This window comes from Mauremys reevesii, linkage group 6, assembly GCF_016161935.1.
Source record: "Mauremys reevesii isolate NIE-2019 linkage group 6, ASM1616193v1, whole genome shotgun sequence".
Classification (NCBI taxonomy): Eukaryota; Metazoa; Chordata; order Testudines; family Geoemydidae; genus Mauremys; species Mauremys reevesii.
This window is the reverse complement of record NC_052628.1, coordinates 15,234,141-15,260,118: the sequence shown is the minus strand read 5'-3', so window position 1 is coordinate 15,260,118 and position 25,978 is coordinate 15,234,141. Positions and strand designations below refer to the sequence as shown.

The 25,978-nt window shown below is 40.8% G+C and overlaps 1 protein-coding gene across 3 annotated transcripts in view; it reads left to right on the top strand.

Moving 5' to 3' along the window:
* MYO5B (myosin VB) overlaps positions 1-25,978 on the top strand; it is a 347,217-nt gene that overhangs the window by 276,160 nt on the left and 45,079 nt on the right. For 2 of the 3 annotated variants that reach the window (XM_039543123.1, XM_039543125.1), the window contains 6 exons: positions 1,598-1,834; positions 8,244-8,328; positions 10,568-10,716; positions 11,836-11,955; positions 14,062-14,184; positions 19,818-19,883. In XM_039543123.1, coding sequence (XP_039399057.1) covers positions 1,598-1,834; positions 8,244-8,328; positions 10,568-10,716; positions 11,836-11,955; positions 14,062-14,184; positions 19,818-19,883 — 780 coding nt within the window. The remainder of the gene's footprint in view (positions 1-1,597; positions 1,835-8,243; positions 8,329-10,567; positions 10,717-11,835; positions 11,956-14,061; positions 14,185-19,817; positions 19,884-25,978) is intronic. The other variant, XM_039543124.1, reaches the window with a different exon arrangement.

Below are 25,978 nucleotides of genomic sequence, written 5' to 3'. Positions count from 1 at the left end.
AGGAGATAATTGTTAAAGATTTAATACCCTGACCCTTTCACAGCATTGCCAACCCCAAGCATTCAAAAATCATGAATCTGGGCCTCCTCAAATCACGAGACTTTAAAAATACAGGCAAGTCTCATCTTACGCACATTTAACATGCACAAATTCAGCTTTGCGCGATTGGCCAAAAAAAAAAAAAAAAAAGGGAGAGAGAAAAATAGCAATTTAAATACTGTACCTGTAGTGCGGGTGATTCCGCCTGCCATTACACTCAATGTAATTTTGACTATACGCGATTTTCGCTTTGCGCGCTGACAGCGGAACATAACCCCAGCGTAAGATGAGACTCACCTGTAATACATTTATGACTTTGTTTTTGCCTTCTGGCTTTTGAGCCTTTAGGCTTCACATTTTCAAGCTTTTCTCTGCAGTCACATGGGCTAGAAACTTTAATTGACCAAAATGAAAGCTGGGATTCTCCTGTACTCCCCTGACTCCAGGAGCTGAAGCTTTGACAAAAGCACCAAATTATGAGAGTTAACTGAAGCACTTTTGTCAAGGTGCATGAGCTCATACTATACATCTTGAGATGCCCCCTACCCATCAACACATCCTCCAGCAAAGCCAGGGAAGACCAAGTAAACCTCAACCAGAGAAAAACCGTTTAAAAAACAAAAAATCTTTCAGGTTTTGTTAATACAGCAAAAGAAGCAAAAAAGGGCATAAACCCAGTTTTTAAAAATCCTTTGCAGGTCACTTTAAAAAAAAACAAAAGAAAAGAGGAAGAGTTTTTAAATAACCTTATTTATCATAAGCAACTGTACCCAGGGAGACGGCTCTGTAATACTAGTAATGATATTTGATAGACTTTTCACCTAAGAGGACATGCTGCTGTGATCTGTGAATTTTCGGGGGAAGAAAGAGAAATTCTTTTGTGCGGTTGACTGTAATAATAATCAAGGGAATTGTACGAGATGTGATTCCCATTAACTTTGATTTGAGCCACAAGCATCAACCAAGGGGCGGTGAATTTTCAGATCTCAAACTCTTTAGAGGAAGCTACTTAAGTGAGCAATTGATGACAAGTGAAAAAAAAAATCAGTGTGAGTGAAAAGGCCTATTGAACCACTGCATCCCACAGATGAGGCATAAAGCTTTGTACTCAAGCCTGCAATTACATTACAGTTCATTGTCACAGCAGGATCCTGAAGGCATTAAGTACGGAGAGGAAAAAGATAAACTGCAGCATAAAATACTGCAAACCAATTGCATTAAGCAACGCTGCTTATTTTGACGGTGTAATAAAAATGTAGTTTACTGTTTCTGTTACAAGAAGTAACAAATATTATTTGCATTTATTTCTAGTTTAACAAAGTAAATAAATGCTTGTATAATTGTTACAGAAATATTACTATTAAGTTTTCCTGTTGTCATTTTAAGTTGGGTTTGGCTTATGTCTGCTTTATTAATTAGGAAAGGGGAGCATATATGCGCACTGACATCTACTATTTAAAATGTATTACCTACCGCATTTGGGATTTTTCTACCTGTTGTTTTTGCAATTGGTCCTGCTCACTTGGTCCTTTTCTTTTTCCTGGGTTGTGGCTTGCAGAACAAAGAATACAGGCACCTGAATGAGCAGCTCTCTGCACTTACCTCTGCCTATTCCACTGATGTGGAAAAGCTGAAGAAGGAGCTGGAGCAATATCGGCAGAATCGAGGGGATTCCAACCAGCTTGTAAACTTGAAAAAAGAGATTGAGAGCCTCAGGCTGGAGCTCGAGAAATCCCACAGTGAGAGGAAGATTATTGAAGACACCTATGATAAGGAGAAAGATCTACTCCGAAAGGTGTGTGTTGTGTTTATCACGTGCCCTCCATGTGGTGTGTAGGCGCCATGGAGGGTAGGCCTTTTATTTTTTCCTCAGGCAATCAGAGGTGGTTGTTTTTGTTAAGAATCTAAGGGTGAGATTTTCAAAAGTACCTATGGGACTTTCAGTGGGAGTGAGGCATCAGACTCCTTCAGGGGCTTTCGAAAGTCCTGCTTTTTCATCCTTTCACTACATGAAGTCCACTGCTTATCCACACAATGCAGACAGCAAGTGGCAGTTCAAGCTTCCCTGCCTCTGTGCCTTAACCATGGCCTGGGCATATGGTGTTTGTGTCTGGTCAACTTTGCACAACCATAACTATGCAGAAACCATCTGGGCACAATTGGGTCCCAAATAACTGTGTTTGCTAACTACACAAACATGCAAGGCCTAGCCACATATGTACGGCTGCTCTAACTGGTTTCTGGTGGCTTCTAAAACATAGGGCACAGAGAACGCCATTAGTGGGCACACAAAACTATTTAAAGGATACTATCATGTTCTGACACAGTGTTGGGAGCGAAGGCTTGTTCATTGCCCAGAACCATTCAATCTGTGGCCGTGAGACTGCTAATGATGCTGATAGTGATGGTTTTGTGTTGTGGGTACCTGTGCACTAGGAACTGGATTGAGATTGCCAAATCACTTCCCATAAGCAATCAACCTGCCATTTCTAATAACTCTCAGTAATACCAGCTTAGCTGGATTTGAATCAGTATATTGCGCTAGAGGCAGAAGTTGCTTTCTGCCCCTGTATGTAAATACACCCGAGCAATCCATCTTTCTTGAAATTGAAGTTATATAAAATGTTGGCAATATCGAGCCTTTGTACAAGAAACGCACTAGTGTGAGCAGACACTAGCCTTAAGGGTACGTCTACACAGCAAACACCTGTGGTTGGCCCAGGTCAGCTGAGTTGGGCTCGGGGCTGTCAAATTTCTATATAGACATTGAGGCTGGTTTTCATGTTGCGATTGGACGTGAAGAAAGCGTGCTAGTACTAAGCATCCTCTGGGTTTAATTGTAAAGCTTTGCTATTTGAGTGATTTGATAATGTGGCTGTCATAGTAAATCATCAAAACTATATGACTAACGGCTCGTAGGTACAGGGAAATTAATGGGAATAGTTATTGCAGAAAAGCTATTGTGACTTTCGTTTCAGAATAGAGTGTCCACAAAGGAATCCATTCTGGAATATTCCAAATTGCTATTTCAGTCCATTTCCTTAGGTCATCAAGCCCTAAGCTTTCCCCATAGCAATATTATGGAAACATGGTGATAAAGGCAGAAATGCATTCTCTTTAGATTTTAGCACAAAAATCACCTGAGAACATTTTTTTTTCCAGTTAGATCAAGTTGATTGTGTCCTTTGCTTTCTTGGACTTGTGACAGCTGCTGACATGATCAAGTCCATTTTAGTTCCGATTTAACTGCAAAATCTGTTCTTAAGTCTTACTCTTTCTGCTTTTCTCTGCCATCTTCCTACTTTTAGGATAATTCTTCTCATTTATAGGATGAGCATCTCCTTTTCCTTTTCTGGTGTGAATACTTAGAAACAGTTCTTTAGGGATTTCAAGAGATACTCAACAGAGTTATTCAGTGAGTTGTGAGGATTTTTTTTTTTTTTTAGGACAATCCTAACATCTTTTGTCAGTCTAAAGGGTCAGTCTTTCAAAAGTGCTCAGCACCCACAACTGGGGCCAGATTTCAAAACAGCTCCCAAATAAGGACAAGATCTTCAAAACTGCTCAGCACTCAACAGTCCCCACCATGCAAATAGGTAAAATAGACAATTCTCAATGGGAGCTGCTGAATGCTGAGTGCTTCAGAAAATCCAGCCACTTCATGTAGACAAATGTGAGCTCTCTTGAAATCTGGCCCAAAAGGAAATGTGTTGAAGATAGAGACTTTCAGCTGGAGAAGGTATTTCTGCAGCATTGCTGCTGAATAACATGCTCTACTTATCTACACCTGCATTAAATGGACCTTTCTGTTCTCACCACATTTCTCTGAAACGTGAATGTTGATAAGTTCCCATTTCTCTTTCATATAGAAGCAAGAAAGCAATAAACAAAACCCATTAGGTCTGATATAAAAGCTTTAATTTAGGGTTTATCAAGGATAAAGGATAGCTTCTGGCTAAGGATATTTCTTTTTGTTTCTATTCTATACTATTCTTTTCTTTCTCCAATCGAAGTTGGGCCCGAGGCTGCAAAATCTCTATTTTTCCATTCCCAGTGTTTGTGGGTTACTTTCATAAAGGGCACATACATAGTACTTTAGCCTTTGGGAAATATTTTTCACTCAGTTAGCTTTAATACAATCTGCTCTGTAGTAGAAATTAGAGTTTTTTCTCCATTTGTTTTTTGTCAGGTAGTTGGCACTGGATACCAGTGTTCCGTAAAAATGTGTAGTTAAAACTAAAACATGCTCCAGTTCTCAAAGTAGAAATACGTAGTTTTTCATAAATTCATAGAATAATAGCATTTGTGATAATCTACTCTGACCTCCTGCATAACACAGACCATAGATCTTCCCTGAACTAATTCATGTTTCAGCTTCCAGTTGTTGGATCTTTTTACACCTTTGTCTGCTAGACTGAATAGGCCTCTTAACAAATTTCAGTTCCCCATAAAGGTACTTATCAAATCACCCCTTAATCTTCTCTTTGTTAAGCTAAGTAGCCTGAGCTCCTCCAATCTAGCACTTATAAGGTATATTATCCAATCCTTTAATCATTCTCATGGCTCTTCTCTGACCCCTCTCCAGTTTATCAACATCTTTCTTGAAGTGTGAACATCAGAACTGGACACACTATTCCAGCAGAGGTCACACCGTTGCTAAATAGAGGTAAAATAACCTCTCTTCTCCTAGCTGATATTCCCATTTATACATCCAAAGATTTGAAATAAATTATTTTAAGTACATGAAACTCAAGTTCATATTCTGGTACAGCATAATCATATGTTCATCCAGCTGAGACAGTCATTAGTAATTCTGCATGATTGAAAAAAAGGCTTTTCTTTATTTTATCTCAGTCTCTCTCTCTAGTCTGCAGCAGTATCCATTAATGTCAGTACCCAGAAAGATAATAGAGCACATAATTAAGAAATCGGTTTGCAAACATCTAGAAGATAATGAGATAGGTAACAGCATGGATTTCTCAAGAACAAATTGTGTCAAACCAATCTGACAGCTTCCTTTGATAGGGTAACAAGCTTTGTGGATGGGGGGAAGCAGTAGATCTGGTATATCTTGACTTTAGTAAGGCTTTTGATGTCTCGCATGGCCTTCTCATAAACAAACTAGGGAAATACAACCTAGATGGAGCTACTTGTAAATTGATGCATAACTGGTTGGAAAACCATTCTCAGAGTAGTTATCAGTGGTTCACAGTGAAACTGGAAGGACATATCAAGTGGGGTTCCTCAGTGATCAGTTCTGGGTCCTGTTCTGTTCAATATCTTCATCAATGATTTAGATAATGGCATAGGGAGTATACTTTTAAAGTTTACAGATGATACCAAGGTGGGAGGGGTTGCAAGTGCTTTGGAGGATCAGATTAAAATTCTGCGATGTATTAGCAGGAGTGCTGTAAGCAAGACACGAGAAGTAATTCTTCCGCTCTACTCCACACTGATTAGGCCTCAACTGGAGTATTGTGTCCAGTGCTGGGTGCCACATTTCAGGAAAAATGTGAACAAATTGGAGAAAGTCCAGAGAGGAGCAACAAAAATGATTGAAGATCTAGAAAATTTGACCTCTGAGGAAAGATTGAAAAAATTGGGTTTGTTCAGTCTGGAGAAGAGAAGACTGAGAGGGGACATGGTAACAGTTTTCAAGTACATGAAAGATTGTTACAAGAAGGAAGGAGAAAAATTGTTTTCTTTAACCTCTGAGGATAGGACAAGAAGCAATGGGCTTAAATTGCAACAGGGGAGGTTTAGGTTGGACCATGAGGAAAAACTTCCTAATTGTCAGGGCAGTTAAGCACTGGACTAAATTGCTGAGGGAGGTTGTGTAATTTCCATCATTTCTGGAGATTTTTAAGCACAGGTTAGACAAACACCTGTCAGGGATGGTCTAGATAATACTTAGTCCTGCCATGAGTGCAGGGAACTGGACTAGATGACATCTCGAGATCCCTTCCAGTCCTACAATTCTATGATGTAAACTTGTTATGCATGCAGACATAGCAGAGAGCTGGATGTGGATAGTGATAGCTTGTGAATAGATCATTATAAAAGATTTGTAAGTTACTGTGCTTGAACACCATAGTTCAAAGCAGGTTGAATTTCTGACTGCATTAGAATGTTCTCTCTGCTTTTACTTCCACTAACAATTTTGGTAACCATTGTTTTATAAAATACCTCAGTTTATTCTGCCTTCCCAGAAAACTGAGGAATTCAATATGAACAAATCAACTAGGCTGCCACTAAAGATATGAGTTCTGTGGCACCTTATAGACTAACAAACGTATGAGCTTTCGTGGATGAATACCCACTTCATCGGATGCATGTCGACATGCATCCGATGAAGTGGGTATTCACCCACGAAAGCTCATGCTCTAATACGTTTGTTAGTCTGTAAGGTGCCACAGAACTTGTTGCCGCTTTTACAGATGCAGACTAACACGGCTACCCCTCTGATACTAAAGATACGTGGGTTTTAGCAGAATTGTGTCATTATTCTTGCTTGGACAGTGGAAAAACCTTTATTATGCTGCAGTATGGAGCTGGTTTTCTTCAGGCAGCTCAAGATCCCCATATGTTCTGTGCAGCTATTTTCTAAATTATGATGGTCATGCTATGAACTGCAACTGCATAGACCTAGCGAATAACAGTATATTGGAATACTGTGTTGTTTTGTTCTCTCCTTCCTGGCAACAGTAGAAGTGCTCAACTTAAACAGAGCAATACGTCACACTTCTTTAATATAATGTTTTCATGTTTTGACTTGTCTAAAATAATACTATTGAATAAATTAACAGTACCAAGGATAAATGGATTTAGTAGGTAGAGTAATGCTACTAGTTTCACTCCAGGAGTTGAGGTGTCCTACATGATATTTAGTTTTACTTTGCCTCATGTTTTAAATAGCATTTTTTATCACTTCTGTGTTTAATAGGAATTGTTAGTGCTCAGTCAGTGCAGTCATCAACTATCTGTCAGTTACTGCTGGAGGAGGAGGAGGAATTATTATGATTTATTACCTCTTTGTTCCACGGTAACATCTAGAGGCCCTGATCAGGATTGGAACCAATTTGCTAGGTCCTGTAAAAACAGAGTAAAACAGTTCTTATCCCAGAGTGCATAGAATCTGAGTATAAAATTCAGTGAGTGGGTATAAACATAAAATTTCAGAGTTAAAAAAGTTTGAAATATGTAGTATTTTGTTTGTCAGGCACTTTCATACCATGGTGATAAGCACAGTATAACGACTTAGACAGACACATCACCTGGGAAATTTAAATCTGCATAGTCTTTTTTTTGTCTGAGAACATTTTCTTTCTCTTTATTTTACCTCTAAATCCCCTGTTAATTGGCAGTGTGCTGAAATGCTGTTATAGCTGGTAACACATCCGCTTGGACAGTTGGGTATCCAGTCCTGTGTAGCATTCTGGTTTCATTTACATTGTACAGCACTTTTTTTTATTATTCTGTTTAGAATATTCAGAACAATGGTGTACTTTTTCTCCTCTGTTCGTTCCTTTTCTCTGTTCCTTTTCACCTTTCTGAACCCTTTCACAGCTGCAGCATTGATACTTTGTCTCTAACACATGTCATGGTGGTGTTTTCTTTCACATTCCAAGTCCTGTAATTGTAACCCCTCCAAATGGTATTTGCACTGCCATAGAAATCTATACCTAGCAAATGCCTGTTTTGTGATAGTGTAGTAGAAGGATCAATTGCAGAATATTGTAACAAAGTCAATGTTGTAATTTTTAAGAGAGGTATAGATCTTCAGTACTTAATTTTGAGCATGGGCTTCTCAGTATTTGGATGACATAATCAACTGTTGGAGCCCTGTGACTGGTGTGTATTGTGTTCCTATTCAAAGAAATAGATACAATTTGCCAACTTGACCTTTTTTGCATTGAGGTTTTGCAGTAAACACTAGTGTCTATGGGACAATTTACTTTGAAAATAAACACCCTTCAGTTGCAGTTAATCTTTTTTTTACCATTCATGCTCCTGATGCAGTGAGAATAGCTCCAAAATGGCCAGGAGAAAAAAAACCCTATTTGGTTTAAACAAACAAACAAACAAGAAACTTACCAAACAAACAAAAAAACTGTGTGTGTGTGAAACTTATTCCCCTGAAGAGAGCCTGACCTGGAGCTGCCCTACACTACAAGAGGAATTACTTTGCCTTGTTTCTTCTTTAGCGCGTGTCAGATCTAGAAGAGGAGAATGCTCTTTTGAAACAGGAAAAAGAGGAGCTTAACAACAGAATCCTGTGTCAGTCTGAAGGTAAGAAGAATGGTTTATAGCTTCATAACACTTGCAATAAACCGAGGATTAAGCTGTTTTTCATAAAATTCATTTCTCTCCTATGCCCCAGCAATGGCTCATAAACTGAAATGTGCTAATCTTCCAGCAGCCTTTATTTCTTTGACGACGTTTGTTGTTATTCAACAGTTCTATTCTCTCTGTACTGTGCCAGGGGATGACAAGACATGAACCTGATTTAATCAGGGAGGCATTCAATAAGGAATATAGTACCTAACGGGGTTTTCCATTCAGTTACATCTTAGAATTTCATCAGGATGACTGTGATTGGAGGGGGGACCCTTTAATGCTGACAGATGGAAGCCTAGATGCAGAGATGTTCAAACAGTAATATTTGAACAATGATGAATGGCGTCTTGAATGTGACAGAATGAAGTGAAATTTTAAAGCAGAGATTTAGATTGTGAGAGAACTACAGAGGGAAACAACCCGGAAAGTCCCAGGGCGGGAAAGGAATACATTCCACTCTTGCACGTATTGCGCTTATTATCAGACTCTATTCAGCTTAACATAGCAAAATATATTGGCTTCAATTAGAGGTGAATTTCTGAGTGCCTTTCGGCAGGCACTAGCTAGCATTAGGCATAATGCATGCCGGGCTCTGTGGAAGCTTCCCAAGGGACCCCTGTAGAGGCACACAGTCCTGACTGACTGCCAGCTGTCCCAGGACTTAGATTTTGAAAAATTAAGCTCTGAGGTTCATATGTAGGCACCTAAACAAGACGCTTGATTTTTTTCAAGTGCTGAGCCCCCAGAATCTTCTGTTGAAGTAGACAGGAATTGCTGACTGCTCAGCACTCTTGAAAATCAATCCACTTATTTAGGTACCTGAACTACTTGGTCAATATTTAACGTTAGACACATCTATATTTGAAAATGTTGACCTCTCTTTAGAGCAGACTGAGATTTGAACCCAGCACGCTGACCATTTACCCTCTTTGTAGTGGTATCTTTAAGCACAGCTCTACCTAGTGTTGAGATAGCATTAATATTAGAAACATTAGAGCTGGTTGGAATATTTCAAATTTTGACATTCGGATGAAATTTCAAAAAATTTAAAAAAAGAATTGCTGAGAGGCTCAGCTCCCATTGCAGTAAATGAGAACACGCCCCTTGAACGAGAAAAGAGCGAGGCTGACTCTGAGCACTTTTACAAATCCCACCCTTATTTTCTGAGGATTATTGTAGAAATGGAAGGTTCTGTTAGGTCACCCAGTCCATCTCCTTTCCAATGTAGCATTGTTGTTACGAGGCTCTATCCTACACCATTCAAATCAATGGGATTTCTGCCACTGATTTCAGGAGCAGGTTCATAATCCTTTGCAAAAACTTGCCATGAATGTTCCCTATCTGTGAGTGAATGTTTCCACTATGTAAAAGCTTGAGAAAAGTTAGTTTAGTTGTTGTTTTTTTTATTTAAATGTTAATTTAATGTTTGGCTAAATAAAAAATAAACGGTAATTTGACTTGCCAGTTTTAATTTTTTTTTCTTCTTCAAATAACAGGGGGAAACAAATTTTGTTTCAGAAAAGAGTTCTTGTAAATTAATAAATTCACATGCAAAAAATAAACTATTTTAAAATGCCCATGGTATTCTGTGCAGTAGGAAAGGATTAATGTTTATGGGAAGTACACATAGCAAAGACTGCATTGTACAGAGTAATCCTGCACTACCAGAACTCTGTATTAGGGATTCTTTCTCTCTTCCCTCATCACCCCTAGTTTGGTTACCTCTTTGCAGTCACCAACAGTGTGCAATAGTATGATTGCATAGATTTCCCACTTGACATCCAACATAGGTAAATAAGGTATTTCCATAGAGTAATATGGCTAATATGTATGCACCGCTGCCCTCTATTGGATAGACTCAGACTGCTCGTTTGTGCATCAGAGACGTATTTCTAATAGCTAAAGGAGATTATCCTTTACTCAACTGGTAGAGACCTCTGGTTTTGGAGCAGGAGTAGAGTATTCTACCTGGATCCATGAAGTTCCAAATAGCTTTTCTGTGCAGTGTGGTGACAACCATGACATTCCTAGCTGGCCAGAGATTTGTTAGTGTATTCACTAAATAAGAGTGCAAGATTACAAAAAAGCCTCTTAGCAGAGAGCATTTTGTTGAACTATAAAACATATTGCAGTTGCCTATAAGAAATCAATTCAGAACTGAACATCACAGTTCAATATGTATCTTTTAAAGATGAATTTGCCCAAAACACTGTCAAGGAAAATCTCCTGACGAAGAAGGAGCTGGAAGAGGAGCGATCTCGTTATCAGAACCTGGTAAAGGAGTATTCAAGGCTGGAGCAGAGATATGACAATTTGAGGGATGAGATGACTATTATAAAGGTAATGGAAGAGGCTTTTCACATTACCACTACCATCTGATGTCCTGTGTGTATTATTGGTAACTGGATAATGCAACTGAGTTCATTTGATGACAACAATGCTATTATAGAACTCATTTGTGTTGATATTTCTGAGGGGGAAGTTATGCATTGACATTAGACCAAGAGCACCTTCTTCTGGAAATGCATGGTTTTCTGTAGCCGCTTGGTCACGCATTGACAGATTCCTTATGAACAGTGAGGCAAAAATCTTATCTTTTCTCTGTTTCAGTATCACAGATATACTCTGTTATTCAATTCTAAGAAAATCATTGTGGTGTCATAAATATTAAAAGTCTAAGTTTTAGATTCAGCCTTCTTAGAATTTTAGCAGTAGCCTCGTTGATAATTGGTTATTAAGGGATGCTGTCATCCAGTTCAAAGGCTGAACATTTAAAAGAAAACCATAAGGCTGTTGTGATATATATTAGGCTCCAAATCCAGATGGGTGTGTTCAAACTTCACAAATCGCAGGTAGCCAGGCTTGGATGTGTTAAAGTAGCTTCCAAGAATACATGAGAAAATTGGTGTCTGGTGCATAGACACTTTTTAAGTTGTTGGTTGTGGTTGTGTTTGTTTCTTTATATATACGTGAATGGAGTTGGGTGTGTTTGTGTTTTGTTGTTTTAAACTACATTTTGATTAAATGTCCCCCTGTCGTAATGTGCACCAGTGCACAAGAACCAGAAACGAAGCCCAAAAGCAAGCAAATGGTAGACCCTCTTATGACAGTCTCTTAATATCAAAAAATATTTTTTGAAACTAAACCGCTTTATGAGGAATCCTCCTTTTGACCAGCAGATATATTATGTGTCTGCATTGTCTTGTCCAGCTACTTAAACTGTAAGAGCTTTGGATAAGGAGCTGTCTCTCCCTCTGTTTTGTAAAGTCCTGAACATGGTTCTTTGACTCGATGAATAATATGGACCCGTTATTTTAAGCAGAAAGTGCCATAAGTGTACATGATTATTTATAAAACACCTAATAGATAAGGTCCCTGTCCCAAAAACTTAGTTTACATAATCCTTAGTACAGTGTCTTTTCTACTAAATCTCTCTATTATCTCTTTTTTTCTGGACAGCAGACCCCAGGACACAGAAGGAACCCATCTAACCAGAGCAGTCTAGAGTCTGATTCCAATTGTCCATCAGTCTCAACATCTGAGATAGGAGACACAGAGGATGCAATACAACAAGTGGAGGTACTATAAGTCAGACAGGCTAAGGGGCTCTGTATGATTCTGGCTAGTCAAGAGGGAATAATTGATATGTCGCTCGCTCTAAATGGAGCCCGTAGAGAAGAGTACAGCTTTGAGTATGTGACTAGTGAGAATTGATCCTTTTTTCATGCTATGAATGATTCTTGTTAATTGTATGAGAGGGAAATCTGAAGGCCCTGATCCTGCATAGAGCACTACTAAGAACTCAGTGCAGGATCAGGCCCTTAAACACTGTTTAAACCTAATGTATTGATATGTAGGGTGCATCCTGGTAAATATGGAAACACATACAAAACATTAAACATTATTATGACTGACTATCAATACTGATTGTAAGGTTATATTTCTATAGCATCTTTCGTTCCAAAGGATACCAAATTACATTATAAACCTCCTAAAGAACAGTTTTCTTTCTTTGCTTTTTTTTACAAATCCTTGCCAGCCAACACATCCTCTCTGTAAGAACTATTTCAAATATCTCAATGTAGAAGGAAATGTCCTAGTTAAATATCTGACTTGATCGAGGAAGTGAAGAATTATTGGAAGAACGGGAAGTATATTTTGCTTACTCCCTGCTAACAGTGGCATAGATCAGTTTATATAAACAGTACACTTCATATTTAAGTTGGAGTATAAAATACAGTCTTTGCTAGAATAAAGGCCTAGGATGCTTTGGGTTCCATTTTCTAGTCTGTGACTTTGAGCAAGTCATGTCATCACTCCATGCTGCAGCTTCCCCATCTGTATAATCCAGGGGTTGGCAACCTCTGGCACGTGGCTCGCCAGGGTAAGCACGCTGGCGGGCCGGGCCAGTTTGTTTACCTGCTGTACTGGCAGGTTCGGTGGACTGCAGCTCCCACTGGCCGGGGATCGCCGTCACAGGCCAGTGGGGGTGGCGGGAAGTGGCACGGGTGAGGGATGTGCTGACCGCTGCTTCCCGTCACCCCCATTGGCCTGGGACGGCGAACCGCGGCCGGTGGGAGCTGCGGTCAGCCGAACCTGCCAACACGGCAAGTAAATAAACTGGCCCGGCCCACCAGGATGCTTACCCTGGCAAGTGGCGTGCCAGAGGTTGCCGACTCCTGGTATAATCCCTTACCTACCTCACCTGGCTGCCATGAGGCTTTTTAATATCTATCAAGCCTTCTGCGAACCACTGATGAAAGCCTCCACTATGTAAGTACAATGGATTGGGGCCTCTAGACAATAGCAAAACCTCAGTGTTGGTCACACCTCAGTATTAAAGCTCCATCTACAAGTAACGTATGATGTGTTAATAAAAGATTAATGTGTGTTTTAAGCTGTTACATACATTAGTATGTCTCATAGATGATTTTAAGCCAATCAGTAAAGAGTTTTTTATAGATGGATATAAGCCATGGCTATAAGCAACACATTGACTCCATGAACTATATAACAATTGATTAATTTATTAAAATGCCCATTAACCATTCATTAACCCTTTATAACCTATTTATGATTGGAAACTTAATATAACGTGTGCCCTTAATATTAATATTGGTCTTTCAAAATGTGGAAACGTCTTTAAACTCTTGTGTTAAGTATTGGAAGGTGACGTGAACGTACAGATCTGTGCGTAGCCCACATACTGTTACTGAGTGGAGCATTCACCACTTCAGCTGGGAGAAATTTTTTAACCAAAACTTTTTTTCAGAGAAAAATACAGATTCAGTGACAACAAAGTGTTTTGCAAATACGTGTTAGTTCTGCCAAATTGTTTTGGGGGTAGTGGGTATCCAAGTCTTTGGGGGAAAAAAATTAAACTGTTATTTTTTCGGTTTGAAATGAATTTTCATTTAGACGTTTTCTTGTTTAAAAATAAATATTTTTAAAAGCTCAGAATTGAAACAAAACGTTTTCATTTAAGATTTTTGTTTGGCCCCAAACTAAATTTTTGTTTTAGCTTCTTCTTTTGAAAGTTTTAGTTTTGGTCAGACTCAAAACAATTCTTCAAACATTTTTTGAAGTTGCCAGTGAACCAAAAAATCTGTTATTCCCCCAACTCTATTCACTAATGTTTTTGGGCTGATAAAATTACTCTCACTCTCTCTCTCTTCCCCCATGTAGGATGTTGGTTTGGATAAAGCAGCCATGGATATGACTCTCTTCCTGAAGCTACAAAAGCGAGTGAGGGAGCTTGAACAGGAGAGAAAGAAACTGCAAACCCAGCTGGAGAAAAAGAAATCCCAGGTAAAAGATGCCCTTTTATTGATTTTAATATTAAATTTCATATCCTAATTGGCTTTCCTTGAGTGCCTTAGGGCATGCAGTGTGTGATTTAAGATTTGGGTGCAATGGCCTTCAGTTAAGAAAGGTCAAATTGATCTTGGAAATGAGGAGAAAACCTTTCTGGCAGTTAAGGACAATCAGCCAGCAGAACGGTTTTGCCTGATGAGATGGTTTATGACAAACTCATTAGAAGCATTTGAGTTGAGAGTGGCTGCATAGATGGGAAGATATATACAAATAATCCTCTTACAGGAAGCTGTACTGGATGACCAAACCCTAACATGTATAATTCCCAATCACGGTATTGGATGTTATATAGCAGCTTTCATCATAAAGGACCTGAAAGGGATATACAGATTGTAGATGCATACAGAAGCACTGAAATGCAGCCTCTTCTGAGGTAGAGGATGGAGGCCAGGCAGCCACTACCAGAATGGAAGGCAGCATCTCTGTAGTTTATGCTTGCAGAATACTGTTTACAGTAGTGAACAAGGTGAAATTTTTAGCTAACAGCACATAGGCAATCCCTATTCTTATGAAAATACTTTTATTGGCCATGCCCAGTTTAAGATATCATTCAACAGATACAACCTCACACAGTGAAGCATGGTATTCTGTTTATCTGTCTCAGCAGGTAAAGAGATGAATTAACTTTGTCAGCATTGAAACCAGTGGTTCTAAAGATTCAAAGAATTTAGAACACCTGTCTCTCTTGTAGACGTCAGAGGTACTTATATGGCCATATTATCATAGTATCTGAGAGCCTCACAATCTTTAATGTATTCATCCACACAACACCTCAGTGAAGAAGTGAAGTAGTATCCCCATTTTACAGATGAAGTGCTGAGGCGTGGAGAGACTAAAGGACTTGCTCAAGGTCAAACAGGAAGTCTTTGGTGTAACAGGGAAATGAACCTGGCTCCCCCAAGTCCCAGGCTAACACCTGAACCAATGGACTATCCTTCCTCTTTAGAACATGATGTTTAGACTACTCACACATCCGCAGCTCATCATCCATCTCGGATTTGCATTTCCCCGAGTTACTATGTAAGAGCTAAGAGGTTCAAAGATATGATCAATCTTGGAGGAATTGGAATGTGTCTGAATAGATAAACAGAAGTTTTACTGCGTAGTCATGAGCTTCCTTAAATGTAATCTCCGCACTCTAACTACAAAAGAGCTCATATCCTGCCTTGATGCCTGAGCAAAAAGGAGGAAAGTTCTTTCCTCAAAGTTTAACCTAATTAGAGGCTGATTTAGAGGTTCAAAGGGACAAATATGCAGAGAGAAGAGCCTCACACACCTCTGGTAGCTTAGCCTGCCTGAGTCATTTGATCTCCTAGAACAGATGGATGCCTGTGAATATAAAGTCTAACCAGCAAAGTAATTCATTCTCTCTAAATATATACATCACTCTGTTCATCCATGAGTAACAATGTCATTTTAGTTTCTTGCCACCCTCCCTCCACATGAGCAATGGCTTTGAAATCAATGAAATGTAAAATCATGATTTATCCCACCCCAGAGACAATTGACCCTGCAATGGCTGTTGGCCTGTAGTGTAATGAATCCAATATACCATTGATCCTGTTTACTATCCCTATGGGAAATTTTAGCTGTGAACTCAGTCTTAATATCTGAGACCAGCAAGTGAAAAGGCGTCCTGAATAATAGAAGATGAATCAAGGCACTGTCTATTCATACGTGTATGAGTCTTAAAAACATGAGACCATAACACTCTGTTCTTGTTACTAACATGGGTCAGTGTTTTCAGATGTGGATACCTGAAGCCATGCATCTAAATGTATATGAAGTTGCATAAGTAAGTGACTTGATTTTCAAAGTGCTAAGTGCCCTTCATTCTTATTGGTTTCAATACTCAGCACCTTTGAAAATCAGACTATTTATTTATGTGCCTGTCTGTGGATTTAGGAGTTCAACTTCAGGAATGAAAATGGGGAAATGTTGATCATAGTACTCTCAAGTGTGGTAGGCATTCTACAGACACAAGGTAGGTCTGTGCCCCAAACTGGGTATTTTATAGCTCCATATTTTCAAGACTGAGTCCAGTAATAGTTATACAGTATTACAGCCCTTGCCAGCTCTAAGGGCATGTCTGCACTGCAGCCGCTATAGTGACACAGCAGCAGCTCTGTGACTGCAGTGATACAGTATAGATGCTTCCTACAGTGGCAGAAGAGGATTTTCCATTGATGTAGTTAATCCATCTCTCCAGGAGGCGTGGCAGCTAGAAGAATTCTTCTGTCAAGCTAACCGCATCTACACCAGGGGTTAGATCAACCTAACTACAGAGCTTGGGGCTAGACATTTTTACACCCCTGAGCAGCTTAGCTAGGTTAATCTAATTTTTAAGTGTAGGCCAGTCCTCAGATAATAAACTGCAAAACAGCAATAGAGGTATAGTGACTAGCAGAGTTTATTCCTCCAACATCACTGTGCAGAATGTCTGAGTTGCTTTACAAAAAAAAACCCTTCCTATATTTTGGGCCTTATTAGTACAGTCATCTAGAAGGTCAATGTTTACCCACAAGTACTAACCCCCACAGTGGTATCTGAGACAGCAATTTGTCCTTCTGATAGAGAATAGCTGTGATAACTGCTAATATAGGTCAACTTTTCATGGCAGCCTGTGTATTTTCCCTTTCTTCGGGAGCGGTAACCTCTGTGAATTAGATATTTCAGAGCCCATTATGATAGGTGGTATTTTTGTTTGAATTATAGTGGTTCTTTCTATGAGAAGAGCTATATAACAATACAGTATACAGCTGCATAGTACAGTACATAGTGTTCGGCAACAGCAGCTGAATATGAGATGTCTAGTTATTATAGTTCTTGGTTTCACAAAAAAAGGTTTTTTTTATCTGTTTTAATGCATTTTTTTCAGGTATCTATTCCAGTTATTTCTCTTAAGCAGGAGATCCATGTGTCCATTTATAAAAGCAGTGGCAAAGTCTACTAAAGTGATATCAATCATCTCTAATTCACTGTAGCCAGATACTCCCATTGAATGTCAATAAAATTATTCCATCTGGTGACTGCAGGAAAGCAACATAAGAGATGTACAACAGCTTTTAACAAATAATCTCCATTCCTTGATAGAGATTTAAAAAACAAGGTTCCTGCCAATATGCCATAATTTGCTCCCCTCATATTTTAAATCTTTCTGAAGCTGTCTCTCTTAAGGAGTTAACTACAAATGAGCCAAACCCTGAATGTTTTACCCCCCTAAAACCTCCCCATACATTTTTAGTTGGATTCATTCCAACTGGTCAAGGTTCTGAAGCATTCATAGTTTTGTCCATTTCTAACTATATTTCCAAGATTAGGGTCCTTGTCAAGGTTCACCCCTCAGCAGGCCCAGTCCTGCTCTGGGGCATGACTAATTCCGGATCAGTTTTCACTTTGGACTTGATGTGATTTTGAGTCAAGCTGTCACTGTTCCTCACTGCCCAACAGAAGAAGAGGGAAAGTCAAAAATAGCATTTCTGTCAGTGCAGCCAGTTCTTCGGTGCTTCTTTTTGCATTTAAATTTTAATTCCATGGTAGCACTATAGAGGTAGCAAACTCAACCCCCACTGTACCTGCTCCTTGATGGAAATGTTTGGTTTTGAAATATATTCCCTCATCCTCTCTGGAAGACAACCAGAAGAATATGACATTTCTGCATATCAGTGTTGTTACCTCTTATGTCCCAGTCTCCAGAACCTTGTGTCGCTTCTCAGATAGCTATAATGTATGCATAGGGTGATAGGCATAAGAAAATGGGCTTCTCTTGTATCTTCCTCTCAGCCCATGTTTTGACCCAGATGAAGCCATTCATAGAATAAAATGTCCAAGAATTGCAAATCTTAATGATCTCAACTGGATATGGGGATTTCTCCATCAAACAGGGTCAGTGCACAAAAACATTTAGTGATTCAATGATGAGTTTTGGTGCAAGGAATTAATTGATGGTTTCATTTCTGGGAATTGATCACAGTTTTTGGTGGTAGTTGCTTCTGTTGATGAAAGAGCAGTTTGACCTTGCATGGGAACAGAAATAGGGAGGGAGGAGAAAAGAAAAAATCAAGAATGTCTGGCACTACTGACCTGCTTGCACTTGGGTCAGGACTAAGTAAGAGTTAGCTAGGTAGTGGTTATAGGGAACCTCACAGCAGTTTTAAATCCTGTCCTTTCAGCAGTTGACATTTTCTGCAGTTGAGATCCCTCAAAGAACCTAAAGAAGCCAAACCGCCTGATAAACTTTAGCTCCTCCATCTTTATTAGGATCTGCTAGCTTTGAAAGAAAGTTATAGTGTCCGAGTGTATTGTGGTTGGTAGCAGCTTCACTCAACATCTGCTTGTTGCACTTGGACCTCCAGGGCCAGTACTCCTTGTGCATTTCACAGAGTTAAGGGTTATTGGGCCTACTCCTCTGTATGAGTGACTCTGCAATGTAGACACACCCCTAGTTATTTGTTAATCATAGAACAGTGGATGAGTGTGCCTGTAAGGAATTGCATTTCAGTGCTACCTCTTCCCTCAGTGGAAAGGCAGGAGAGTGGAAGTTGATAGTCTGAGCACAACGGAGTTGAGAACTATTCTGTTCTGCCACCTTCAATTGACCCTTGAGATGAATTTAAGGAAATAATATTAGGCCCCATGTACATGGTATTTTCTAATGTAATGTAAGTTTAAACATTACGTTTGTGTGCTTCAAGCCACTTGTTATGTTCTTGACCCTGATGCATTGGGCCATCTGGCAGAGCCATGTGGGGAAATGAGTCGAAACCATAATTTTTGCTGTAAGATGTGATTTTGGTTTCATGAGTCTCCGAGCTACAAGAAAACTGTACTTTACCTATGGCAAGACTTGCATAATGCAATGGATTTAAGTATGATCTCATTTGCTAGTAGTACGTTTTCTGGGAAAATGCCAAAAGAAGTTGGGGAAAATGCCAGTATCCAATCTAAATTCCATCATTTCCTTTTTTTAAAACATATTTTGATATTATTTATATAGCACCCAAAAAAGTGACGAATCTTCAGACATAAATTAGATCCCAGCCCTCAGGCACAGAGGCTGCATCTACACTAGAAGTGCTGCACCAATGCAGCTGTGCTGCTGTCGTGCTTCTGGTGAAGAGCTCGCCCATTGGCTTAACTACTTCGCCTTCCAAAAGAGGCTCTCTCGCTGACGTAGCGCTGTCTACACCGGTGCTTAGGTCAGTATAACTTACGTCACTCAGAGGTGTGGATTGTTCATGCCCCTGAGCAACGTAAGTTCTAGTGTAGACAAGGTCTTAGTCTGAATACAGTCTTGGCCTGGGGGAAAGGAAGGAGGGTTACACTTCTTTTCTTTTTCCCTGTTATATTCCTCCTTGGCCTTTGTGCTTCACCTAATGTCTGTTTACCATACACAATTTAGGGTATTGCTTTCTTTGGTGGCACTTTAACACCAGTCAACAACAAATACTGGAGGTGACCCAGAACTGCAGTCAAAGTCAGATTGCCTGTTGCCTATGGAAAACCGGCCTATTTACCAGCTTCTCTAGCCATCTGTCAAATATCTGTTTGTCTTTTAATCCATCCAGGTAATTGAAACGAAGAATGAAATGGATTCAGACCGTGATACAGATCTAGCCTACAACAGTCTGAAGGTAAAGAATTTTAGAATGAGAGATTATTTTCATGTGTTCGGTGCTAATAACCTTTTGAATGGCTCAAACAGCCTAAGTAAATCCATCTGACATTGGTAATAAACCAAAGCCTCTCTCAACTCATTCTGTCCATTAAAGACTGATATTGTGTGGCAGTTTGAAGGCACTCTGCAGCTTATTCTCTACTCTCTGGACTAGTTGTAGCTTCCAGCGGTCAGAGTGATGGCAGATGTTCCTAGGGAATGCCGCCTCACTGGCATATGCCATCTGCTGTGCCACTCAGTTATCTATGTGAGAGCCGAGTGGCAAATGCAGGCATGGTTAAGATGAAAGGGGGAGGGGGAGCTTCTTGTCACTACAAGCCTCCTAGCTTGACTCTTCTCTTGCACACCAAAAGATCTTCAGGTGCACATTGGTCCATCCATATACTGCATTTGGGGTAACTTGATCAGCAGCAATTGTGAATCCACATGCATGTCTCCTTCCCTAGTTCCAGTCTGATGTGGTTTTTAACTCCAAACACCCACTCTCCCCAACTCTGCATCAATCTCTCTCATATAGCTAAGGCACCTATCACATTGGTAGCATTGAACCCAGCTGCAAAGTCAGCCTTTCGTCAGCAGCTTTGGTCCAACTCAGTCTCCCTGTGCCCTCCCAGCTACAGAGTCATCCTCTCCTATCCCCCACAACAGAATCCTGAGCTATCCACCCACAATCCTGCTGCCCCGGTTCTCTGCCTACCGGATACAGGCTGAGCTAAGGTTATCAGGCTCTGCTTACACTTGCACCTGGATGTTGTGCAGGAGAGTGCAGTTTAGTAAACATTTGTGTGGACATCTAAGCGACTGTTTTCATATGAAGCACAGAGGTTTACTGTAATGGTGATGACATTTTTATTTGTTTAGCTCTAAGGATGCATTCAGTAAACCTGGCAGGAAATGAGAGCACTACTTTACACTGGAAGGTGACACCAGTGATTTTTGGCCTTGCTGTATAATATGTGAGTGAAAATGTTTTGCAGGATGGATTGTTGCTCGGAGTCTATTGTACAAGCGGTCTTCTCTCCTCTTTCAGGCAGAACATGTGTTTCTCTTCACTGACAGTATACCATACGTGGGCATTTTCATAGTATTTCCTTTAGAGAAGATTTGTATCTTCTTATTCTTGTGTGACTATGGCCTGGTCTACACTACGAGTTTATCTCGAATTTAGCAGCGTTAAACCAAATTAACCCTGCACCCGTCCACACAACGAAGCCCTTTACTTCGATATAAAGGGCTCTTAATATCAATATCTGTACTCCTCCTCAATGAGGGGAGTAGCGCTGAAATCGGTATTGCTATTTCAAATTAGGGTTAGTGTGGCCGCAATTCGACAGTATTGGCCTCCGGGAGCTATCCCACAGTGCACCGTTGTGACCGCTCTGGACAGCAATCCGAACTCAGATGCACTGGCCAGGTAGACAGGAAAAGCCCTGCGAACTTTTGAATTTAATTTCCTGTTTGCCCAGCATGGAGCGCTGATCAGCACAGGTGACCATGCAGTCTCAGAATCAAAAAAGAGCTCCAGCATGGACCGTACGGGAGATACTGAATCTGATCTCTGTATGGGGAGATGAATCTGTTCTATCAGAACTCCATTCCCATAGATGAAATGCCAAAACATTTGAAAAAAATCTCCAAGGCTATGATAGACAGAGGCCACAACAGGGACTCAACACAGTGCTGAAACTTAAGGAGCTGAGACAAGCGTACCAGAAAGCCAAAGAATCAAATGGACGCTCACGGAGGGAGGGACGACTGACGACTGTAGCTATCCCCCAATTCCCGCACTCTCCAAAAACCATTTGAATTCTTGGCTGAGCTCCCAAAGCCTGAAGGGTCAAAAACATTGTCATGGGTGGTTCAGGGTATATGTTATTGTGCCCCCCCCTCCCTCCGTGAAAGCAAAGGGGAAAAAATCCTTTCTCGCCTTTTTTCAATGTCACCATATGTCTACTGGATGCTGCTGGCAGACGTGGTGCTGCAGCGCTGCACAGCAGCATCCCCTTCCCTTGCGGACGGCAGATAGTACAGTAGGACTGGTATCCATCATCGTCGTCCTGTGAGTGCTCCTGGCTGGCCTCGGTGAGGTCGGCCAGGGGTGCCTGGGCAAAAATGGGAATGACTCCCAGGTCATTCTCTTCTTTAAGCTTTGTCTAATGGAGATTCGCTCCTGCCTGGAATATCATAGCAGCTGGAGGCTGCCCTCCCCTCCCCACTTTGATATCTGCTTGCAGAGGCAATAAAGTCAGTGCTGTTTCTTATTCATGCATTCTTTATTACCTCATCACACAAATGGGGGGATAACTGCCACGGTAGCCCAGTAGGGGTGGGGAAGGAGGGAAGCAATGGGTAGCATTGTTGCAGGGGCACCCCCTAGAATGGCATGCAGCTCATCATTTCTGCTGGATGTCTGTGGCTCTGACCCGGAGCGGCCGTTTGCCTCTCTGGTTCTTTAGTAGGCTTGCCTGATATTCTAGGCAGGACTGACTCTCCATTAGACAAAACTTAAAGAAGAGAATGACCTGGGGAGTCATTCCTATTTTTGTCCATGCACCCCCGACCGACCTCACCGAGGCCAGCCAGGAGCACCCATGACAGCAGCAGACGGTACAGTGTGACTGGTAACCGTCATTGCCACCTTGCAAAGCAGCAGACGGTACAGTAGGGCTGGTAACCGTCTTTGCTAACTTGCAAAAGGCAAGGGGATGCTGCTGTGTAGCACTGCAGTACCGTGTCTGTCAGCAGCATCCAGTAGACATACGGTGACAGTAAAAAAAGGTTGAACGGGCTCCATGGCTGCCGTGCTATGACGTCTGCCCAGGCCATCCAGGGAAAAGGGCGCGAGATGATTGCCTGCCATTGCTTTCACGGAGGGAGGATTGACTGACGACATTTACCCAGAATCACCCGTGGCACTGTTTTTGACCCATCATGCATTGGGATCTCAACCCAGAATTCCAATGGGCAGGGGAGACTGCGGGAGCTATGGGATAGCTACGCACAGTGCAATGCTCCGGAAATCGACGCTAGCCTCGGTACATGGACGCACACCGACAAATTAATGTGCTTAGTGTGGCCGCGTGCACTCAACTTTATACAGTCTGTTTCCAAAAACCGGTTTCTGTAAAATCGGAATAATCCCGTGGTGTAGACAGACCCTATGTTTGTGTTGGAGTGCTTATGCATGTTTTGACTGTCGTGCAAACTCATTTTCAGTACAACTCTTCCTTAGCGTACCCTGCTCAGCTAGTTAATCCTTGGAGATGTCAAAAACAAATTCAAAAACAAATTTTGGATCCTTCTCCTCTCCCTAGTTCCTGGACAAACATGGAAAGACTCTCAGGAGATCTGAGAAAGTGTTTATTAACCAAGCATAGACGGTCACACACTAAGCTACAGAGACCACATAGTACCCATTTGTACCATTTGCATTATCTCCCCAGGCTCAAGCAGAGAAACAGAAATTAGAGGTGGAAAAGATCTATTGTCTATCCCCTCTATAAACACAACTGCCTACAGTACCATTCTCTGGTGCTTTGTTCAGCCAATTTTCAGTGACTAAAGCAATGGGGCTGCATTTACACTCTCTGGACATAGTGTGTTGTCAGTAGATACCTACTGTGCTTTATTAGTATCTCCGCAAAGTTCAAGATGGAAGTATGACCGGCATCTCAAATCCCTGCCCCAGAGTTCTTCCAACTGTTGTTGGTTAAATACACCTATAACAGTTTTAAGTCACCTGAGCTATTATCACAAAATAAAATTGCAACTAGGGGTGGACAAACTTTGCAGGTTCAAGCTGTGTCAATCTCTCCCATTGTTTTGGGGGTCACAAAACTAACATGAGGTTGCAAACTCCTGTTGTTTTAACTCAAGCACAGGTTGCAAGTGGGCAACCTTAATTTTGTAAATTTCTAACTTTAGAGTTTCTTCCCGCAGTAACCTTAATAACTGTCTTTTAATGCAGTTTTGTTTGTATGGATAGTAACGCTAGTTTCAAAAAAAAAAAAAAAGGTTTAGTCTAAAACCAACGTATTTCTGAATAAATGCAGCTCCTTAGAACCTTGTTTTGGTATTGATGTTACGCAATTCCTGCTTTTCTGTTTGCATAAAGGAAAACACTGTGTGGTTAGCAACATGGAAATGTGAGCTGGCAACTGTATGGAGCAGCTTTTACCTATGAAAATCATTCTCTATCTTTTCAATTCTGTGGATCTGATAATTTAAAAAGAAAGCCTCTCCTGGACCCACCTATTCTCCCAACATCCTAATCCTCTACTTCTTGCTTCTTGATATGTGCAGACCAATAAGGAAGGAGTCCACGGACCACTGATTCTCTGAGCCATAGTTTGAGAATTGACCTAAGACTAGCAAACATTCACCCCATTTTACAAAGTTATAATTTGTGTCTAACACTTCTACCCTGTGCTGTCAAGCTTTGTAACATCTCAGTCACTTAACGCATTGGTAACATTTCTGTCTAAAAAGAGCTACAGTTCCTGCTAAAAGCAAGAAGCAACAGTTTTATATCAAATTGTGACAGGAAGCATAAACTCCTGCAGCAAAAGTACTACTTATTCCCATAGGTGGGTGACCTGGGAGCAACCAGCTCCAAATTGAAAGAGTTGGAGAAACAAAAATATAGGTCACTGGCATTTTACCCAACTTTGCATATAGCACACATCTTCTCTGCTAAAAAGGGCTCCATTTGCAAAGAAAGCATTACTCGTAACTGGTTCTGAGTGCTACTTTCCTGTCGCATCCCCTCGGCAGCTGGTGCCATGTTGTAACAGAGCTATGCTCTTTCTCTCTTCTCTAGTGGTTTTCCCCCATAAGTTTATTACTCAAATATTTATAGTCTCTCTTTCCTTCATGAGAATTGCATAATTTGATTTACTTTTCCTTTATGCCAGTTTGAGGTTTAAAAAGTCTTCGTTTTAAGGAGACCTTTTTCCTGCCTTCTTAGGCTTATGATTAATGCCTGAGATGTCTGAAACTCGTGCATAAATCGTTAATGTGCATCTGTTGGAGGAATTTCTCTTTCAGGGATCAGAAAGAGTGGAAAAAATATTAGAGAGACAAGGTGGGTGAGGTCATATCTTTTATTGAACCGACTTGTGTTGGTGAGAGGGACAAGCTTTCAAGCTTACACAGCGCTCTTCAGTGTAAGTTGAAAGCTGGTCTCTTTCACCATGAGAAGTTGTGTCCAGTAAAAGATATTACCTCACTCACCTTGTCTTGCTGATGTCTTGGGACCAGCACGACTACAACACAGCATGGAAAAAAGATGAGCATTATTACATCACTGGCAAACTGTTTTCATTCAGAATCAATATCTGGACTATATTTTTAGTATCCACCTCCTCAGAGGCCATGTCTCTTTCTCATTCCTCATTTAAAATAAGGGGGGGGAGGGGAATGTTTTTTCTCTTGCAACCACTCCCAGACAGCTAAACTAACGTGGGGAAGAACCATAACACTTTTTTTGCAAATAGACTTGTTCAGCCAAACTACAGCAAGGAAGAACCATAGCACTTTTGGTTCTACTGTCCTACTAAAGCCTACACCCCCAGGTCCTTTAGTACCTAGTTCATAAATCACATGCTTCTTGCCAGTTATTGCTGAGTTGCTTTGCGCTGGAAAGATTATTCAGAAGGTTGCAGCAGGGCAGCTCTGGCACCTTTTAGAGTTGAGTGTATTCCCTGATCCTTTACACCCTGGGCTTTGCCCTTGGGCTGGTTTCATTAGTTGACCGTCTACCTTCAGTGATGGACATAGATCAGGTGTCTGTGCTGATTCTTTTTAGATCTAACAGCAGCCTTCGATAACCTTGATCTTGAGCTTTCGTTGACCCACTTGCAAACCAGGGCAGAGATAGGTAGGAGTTGTACATGAGTGTCTTCATTCTTTTCTCTCTCTTGGGGAGCCAGGACCACTGTTCATCCATCTTGTGAGCTTCACACTCCCCTCCGTTCGGTGAATGTGAAACAGCTCGGGAAGACAGTGAGAAGTTTGGGAGAGTCAGTATGCTGTTGACACTCCGCTCCACAT